This window comes from Lissotriton helveticus, chromosome 7 (genome assembly GCF_964261635.1).
Source record: "Lissotriton helveticus chromosome 7, aLisHel1.1, whole genome shotgun sequence".
Lineage (NCBI taxonomy): Eukaryota > Metazoa > Chordata > Amphibia > Caudata > Salamandridae > Lissotriton > Lissotriton helveticus.
Window position 1 is genome coordinate 1,660,261,660 of NC_136068.1, and position 6,890 is coordinate 1,660,268,549.

Here is a 6,890-nt window from a genome sequence, read left to right on the forward strand (position 1 = left end):
CCACAGGATGAGTAGTCCATGTTGTCGCCACATCTGTCTGTAAGGGAAATGACAGTAATATTATAGATCATATATAATACATGTCCCAAAGCCCTGTGGTTTAATCATATATCAATTCATTTTAATTACAACCTCTGCTATCAATATGCATATGGCTCAGTAAAATTTAGCAGCATCCTTTCACAGTACGTTTTAGAGTGACAGAGATCTCAAGGCTCATCCCTGAGTCGGTACTGTGCAAAAAGACAAGGCTAGGGCAGAAGGAATGAGTTGTGTAATATTACGCATTGAATTAGAACCTGGATTTCTAGCAAAAAGGAATATAACCATTCGTGAATAGGCAAATGGTTGCTGTGGATTGGGGACTTTTCTAGAGCGGTTGTACCAGGTGTGAATTTAAGAGTGTCATTGATGGACAGGAGCCTTTGTTTTTCGTCTGGACCTGAAGAATGTGGTCTGTTACTCAGTGAGCTTTCACATGCAGAGGGACCAACAAGAATGCGGGTGCTAGATTAGTTGGTGTTCTCTAGGTCCATGTGCTATTCCTAGCGTTTGTTAAACAAATGTAGCTTTAGACAAAGCAGACTGTGAGGGTAAATTACTCAGCACAGTCCAGAATGCCTGGTGGGCAAATGGCTAATGCCTTGAAAGACTCATACTTAAAGAAAATTACAATTGATTTTCAGTTGTTTCACTTATAGAATGCTTATTTATTTTACTGACGTTTTTGTTGCTGGCTACTAGGTTTATAGGGGTCTAGTGTGGTAAGTTAGTTAAATAATAATGTATTAATAAATCATTATTCATTATATAATCGATTTCTAATTATGTAAAATATGGAATACTAACTAATTGTACTTATATTTCAGTTGTGGAATGCTATCTTTATAGTTTTATTGAACCTATCAAACACTCACACCCAGTCAACAGATCTGGGTTTAATCCATCACCGTTCTTTAGCCCACTCTGCCACCCCAGTTCAGACATGGCCATATGGAAATCCGTCTGACCCTGTGTCTCATGGGAACAGTCCAGCCCGAACTGCCAAGCCATGCCTTCCCTGGACCGGATTCAAGCTTCCTAGGACCAGTTTCTGGCATTACAGCCATCTTCAGCCAGGCTTTCTTGAATCCAGTGGCAAAGTGAGCAAGGAACTCAAGTCTGAGCATACCTTGCCAACTTATGGCAAACAAAGCGGTACAAAAGGGGGTGGTGATGGACGGAGCATCTGAATTAATCAAACACTCACACCCAGTCAACAGATCTGGGTTTAATCCATCACCGTTCTTTAGCCAAAAGTAAGATGCTCCGTCCATCACCACCCCCTTTAGTACCGCTTTGTTAGTCTCTTGAGCATTTTTTTTATATACTTTCAGGATGCTAATGCCATACTTAATTACTGGAGCCATTTGTGGGAAAACAAATATTGGATAATGTCATCAGTGATGTAATCAATAATGTAATTTGAGAAGTCATGACTGATGTCATAAATGATGTCACAGTACATGTCATGAGTGATGTCATATGTGAGGTCCTAAGCAGTCAATGCTAACTATAATGAAGTTCATCAGTTTACCTACAGTTACTTGGAGTGGGAATAATAAATGTCACCCCTAACAAATCCAACACTTTCTAGACTGTTGCACAGGTTGGAGTTGCAATAGTAAATTTTAACCCTCCGAACCACAATGCTTTCCCTACATTTGCAATCTTTGAAGTGGGAGTAGTACATTTAACCCATTCAAGGTCCTAAGCTTTCCCTACTGTTGTGTGGACTGGAGTGGTAAGAGTAAACTTCTCCCCTCCAAAGTCCAATGCTTTCCCTACTGCTGTTGAGAATGGAATAGGAACAGTAAATGTAACTTCTCTGAAATCTAACACTATCCCTATTATTGCAGTAACTGAAGTAGGAATGGCAAATCCAACCCTTCCGAAATCCAACTGTTTCATTATTGTTGCATAAACTAGAGTGGGAATAGGATATTTAATATTCTTTGTCCCCAGTAGTTTTCATAATATAGGTTAAATAGTTTGATGAATCATCATAAAATGTTAAAAACTAATACAACACTCACTTTAGTTGGTGTCTGGTAGGTTGTGTGGTGGACCGTGAAGTCGGGTCCAAGAATAAGGGGCTGGCCCATAATGTGGTTTCAATGTAAAACAAAGAGAGTTACCCTGTGACCCACGGGGGAACTGGGTAAATCAACAGTTAAAGAAAGGTTGTTTCCCGGGTATGATCCTTATAATGCTCAAACTATCAAAAGAGCTATCACTGTTTCATCCACTCTTGCTCAGTATTAATTAGACAAACACATTCACGCTCAAAGGGCCTTATTCCTACTTCCAGCCTGATTGAAAGTAGAACCAAGACAAGGGAATATGGGCCCGATGTAGGTAGGCCGTTACCGATCGGTAACGGCCGAAAATACCGAATCTGGGCCCTTACCGATCGGTATACTGGCATCGAGATGTAGGGCACAAAAAAAAGTACAAATGGGAGCGAAAACCGAATCGGAATGATTACCGAATGTAAAAGAATGCGATACGTACATACCGAAAATCGGATACAGTACGATTCGGTAACACACCGAATCGGATGCAAACACCGAATCGGTGCATGTACCGATTCGGTAGTGACACCGAATCGGACATAAGCCGAATCGGTGCATGTACCGAATCGGTAGTGACACCGAATCGGACATAAGCCGAATCGGTGCATGTACCGATTCGGTAGAGACACCGAATCGGACATAAGCCGATTCGGTGCATGTACCGATTCGGTAGAGACACCGAATCGGACAGAAGGCAAATCGGAGAACCTACCAATTCGGTAGATTCACCGATCGGGAAAATCCCCGCTTCGGACAGATGGGGAGATGTAGGGAGACACAGAAACACCGATTTTGGCTCAAAATCGGTAGAATCCACTCGGCAATTACCATGGATTACGATCAGGTGGTAACCAACTCCAACCCATAAAAACAGCCCCAAAATGCATTGCAACTTGCAGGATGGCAGCTTTTTATGTCATAGCGAGGCGGCTACGGCTACAGCAGCAAGGAGAGAGGGAATGGCAAAGAGAGGAGCAGGTATACAGACAACGTATCACCCTGGTCATGCTGACAGATGCAGAGATCCTACAGCGGTACAGGCTGGACTCAGAGACCATCACAGACCTCATTAGGGACCTCCAACCCCTGTTGCAGCACCCCACCCCAAGGGCACACGCAATCCCTGTGCAGGTGCAGGTGCTATGCTGCCTACACCTGCTGGCGTCTGGCAGCTACCAAAGTGTAGTCGCTGTGGCAGGAGGGGTGACCCAGAGCAGCCTGTCAAGGTTCTTCCACAAGTTCCTTGATGCCATGATCCAGAGGATGGCCCACTACATTTCCTTCCCTGCAACCCAGGCAGAACTTGTACAGACCAAAGCAGACTTTTACCAGATGGCAAGATTCCCCCACATCATTGGCTGCATAGACGGCACACACATTCCGATTTGCCCACCATCTGACACAGAATACATCTACCGCAATCGGAAGTCCACTCACACCATCAACGTACAGGTGATCTGCAATGCGAAATGCATCATCACAGACCTGGTAGCAAAATTTCCGGGTAGTACCCACGACTCCTACATTTTCCAACAGAGCGGCATCTATGCACGGCTGATGGCTGGGGAATTTGGAGAAGGATACCTCCTAGGTGAGACACATCATCAGCCCCCCATAACCAAAAACAGCAAAGTGAAATACATGTATGCATGTAAGTAATTTTACCCCTTTTCCTTCTAGGCGACAGTGCATATGCCCTCCGTTCATTCATTCTCACCCCCTACCTCAACCCCTCTACACCCAGCCAAAGGAGGTATAACCGTGCCCACAAAAGCACCAGGAATGTTGTGGAAAGGACATTCGGCATCTGGAAAAGCAGGTTTAGATGCCTGCACAAGAGTGGAGGTGCAAGGCAGTACACCCCCATCACCTGTTGCAAAATCATAGCTGTCTGTGCAATGTTACACAACCTTGCGGTGAAGAAGGGCACTGAGGTGGAGTTGAGTGACTACGAGGACCATGATGACGACGAAGCTGTGCCACTAACACAGCCAGCTGGGGTGTGTACGCCAAGTGATGGGAGACATAGACGTGAGGAGATAACAGCAAACTATTTCTGAGTGAGTACAAATGCACAGACAGGTGAATGGTTGTGTTGAATAAGCAATTTTTAATACTGTTGCTACACAGTTACTGCACTGATGTGCAACAAAAAAAAGGTGTAATGTCAATGAAAACAAAAGTCTAGGGTCCAGGTTGCCTCACCCGCCCTTGCTAGGCTATTTCTTTGAGCGCTTTGCAGCCCCACTGTGGTGTCCCTCACCCCCTTCAGAATGACCAGCGGCATCTGCGGAGCGCCTGGTGCTCCTGCGTGGCTCTGACGCAGCGCTGGCCGGGCTGCTGCGGCTGCTGCTGTCCCCAGCATCCCCCAGGTCCAGGGCAGGATTTGCGGCAGTGTTAGAGATGATCAAGGCCTCCATTGCTGTCGTGATGCGGGCCATTCCCCTTGTCAACTCTGCGGTATTTTGAGCGAGACTAGACTCCATGTTGGCACCACGCTGACAGAGTTGTGCCGTTGCTGCAGCAAGGCGGCTCAAGGAGCGGTTCTGCACCCGGGCATCCCGCCTGCGCACCACCTCTTGCTCCTCCATTCTGCCACATAACTGTGTGATGGCAGTGGTTAGCCTGCCTAAACCTGCTACTGCCTCCTTGTTGGAAGCCACAAAGGCCTGAAATCCTTTCACCATTTCCCCCATCTGCAGGTTGTGCTGCAGGAGCTGGCGTTGGCATGCCATGATGGATTTAGCCTGCTGCCTTTGGATCTTCACCATATTGCCTTCGAGGCCCCGGAACACACTGGCCTCCCGTGCTGGGTCTGCAGTGGTGGGAATGGCACGGCGCCGGGTACTGCTGCTGCCCGCCTGCTGCGTGGGCTGGGGTGCCACTGGTGGGGGTGTGGTGCTGGCCGGGGCCTGAGCCCCTGCTCCCAGGACAGGGTGTACTGGAGCCACAGTGGCAGGAGCTGGTGTAGGTGGAAAGAGCTCCCTTGTCGGGGAGTTCTCTGGGGAGAATTGCAAGGAGGGTGTGCTTTGCATTTGTGGGGAGTGAAGTGCATCAAAGTCAATTTCCAGGTCTCCCTCAATATCCAGGCCTATGGTGTTTTCCTCCTCCTCCTCGGCAGCCTGACTCGTGCTCGGCCCTGCGAGTGCAGTGGTAGATGGTGCTGCTGCCTCCTTTGGCAGTGTTTGTCCGCCTGATGGTGCCCCTAGGTACAAAGAAGCATTTGTAAATAGAGTACCGATGTATTACAGTCAGTACAATTAAAGCATTCCACATGTCCTAGCATCTCCGTAGAATGTGTTCCACTGTTTCATGTCTTGTGATTCTGCACTGCCATATTTTGATACCTACTGCTGACTGGATGTACCATGATGCTTGTCTCTTGTATGTTGGTTGCAGTACTGTGCTGGGGTTTGGCTATGCATTGTGTCTAATGGGGAGGTGTCTGGTAGGGTGTGTCCTGATGCGCATGCCTCTTACCTGTAGCTGTAGCTCTGGCTGAGCTGTCCAGGGTCCCAATTCCGGTCACGCTCTCCCTCTCAATGGTGCTGGAGACCAGTTCCTCCAGCTCGGTGAGGGGTGGCGCCGGGTTCCTGCCACCACCAGTGACTCCAGCCTGCTTCTGGATCTCTGCCATCTTCCGTTTGGTCAGGCTGCGGATGTCGTAGAAGCGCTTCTTCAGCTCATCCAGGGACCTGGGGGTGACACCCACAGCGTTGACCTTCTGACCGATATCGCTCCAGAGCCTCCTCTTGGTGCTTTCTGGCACATTGAGGGACAGCTTTCCGAATAGCTGCCGGTGCACCCTCACCACCTCCTCAACCAACACCTGCAGCTCGGTGCTGCTGAACTTAGGCTTCCTCTTCTGGCTGGACTTCTGGCTCTCACTCTGGTTTGCCATCTTGGTCTGAACAGTTCACTACCTCCTACTCCCACTGCTGCTAACTGTGACTGCTCAGCTCAGGCTGGCTCTCCAGAAAGTTCTTAATTGGCTGCACCTGCCAGGGTTGCCACTCCCTGTTTGGGAGGGGGAGGGGGAGCCACCTCATTGGCCGAAGCGGCTTTTACCGATTCGGCTATCTCCGAATCGGATATTACAGATTCGGTAAAATCCGAATCGGTATCATCCGATTCGGAGATAGCCGAATCGGTTTCTTCAATGCATTCCTATGGGCTTTTTGGCCATGGGTGTGTTTTCATACCTCCGAATCGGTAATAGCCGATTCTGATTTTTCCGACTCGGCTGATTCCGATTCGGTGGTAGCCGATTCGGCTAGTTCCGATTCGGTGGTAGCCGATTCGGCTAGTTCCGATTCGGTGGTAGGCGAATCGGTACTTTCCGATTCGGTCCGTGATGATTCGGTACGTACCGATTCACATTACCGATGCCGACCGATTCCCTATTATTTCGCTGTTTGTTTCCTACATCTCGTTTTCCGATTTCAGAATACCGATTCGGCCCGCCTCGGTATTTTGGAATCGGAAATTCCCTTTTACCTACATCGGGCCCTATATTCTTACAAGATTTACCCTGACAACGTTAATTGCATTTACATTCTTCTTTATTAAAATCAATATACATCTTATCCTTAATTCATAAAAAAAAGTCAATGTGGAGTTAGTCAATCTCGCACAATACCACAATGAAAATTCAAATCCAAACACTATTTCCAATTTCCAAATTTGGTTCTACTTTCAATCAGGCTGGAAGTAGGAATAAGGTTCTTTGAGCGTGAATGTGTTGTCTAATTAATACTGAGCAAGAGTTAATTAGAC

At 47.5% G+C, this 6,890-nt stretch overlaps 1 protein-coding gene across 1 annotated transcript; it reads right to left on the reverse strand.

Moving 5' to 3' along the window:
• Nucleotides 1-209: 209 nt before the first annotated feature.
• LOC144767408 (uncharacterized) lies at nt 210-6,144 on the reverse strand. The gene is made up of 3 exons (XM_078650853.1): nt 5,595-6,144; nt 4,847-5,319; nt 210-251 (listed from the first exon to the last, which is right to left on the reverse strand). Exons 1-3 carry the CDS (start codon nt 6,013-6,015, stop codon nt 210-212), a joined length of 936 nt encoding a protein of 311 aa, XP_078506979.1. The 5' UTR covers nt 6,016-6,144.
• Nucleotides 6,145-6,890: the final 746 nt, after the last annotated feature.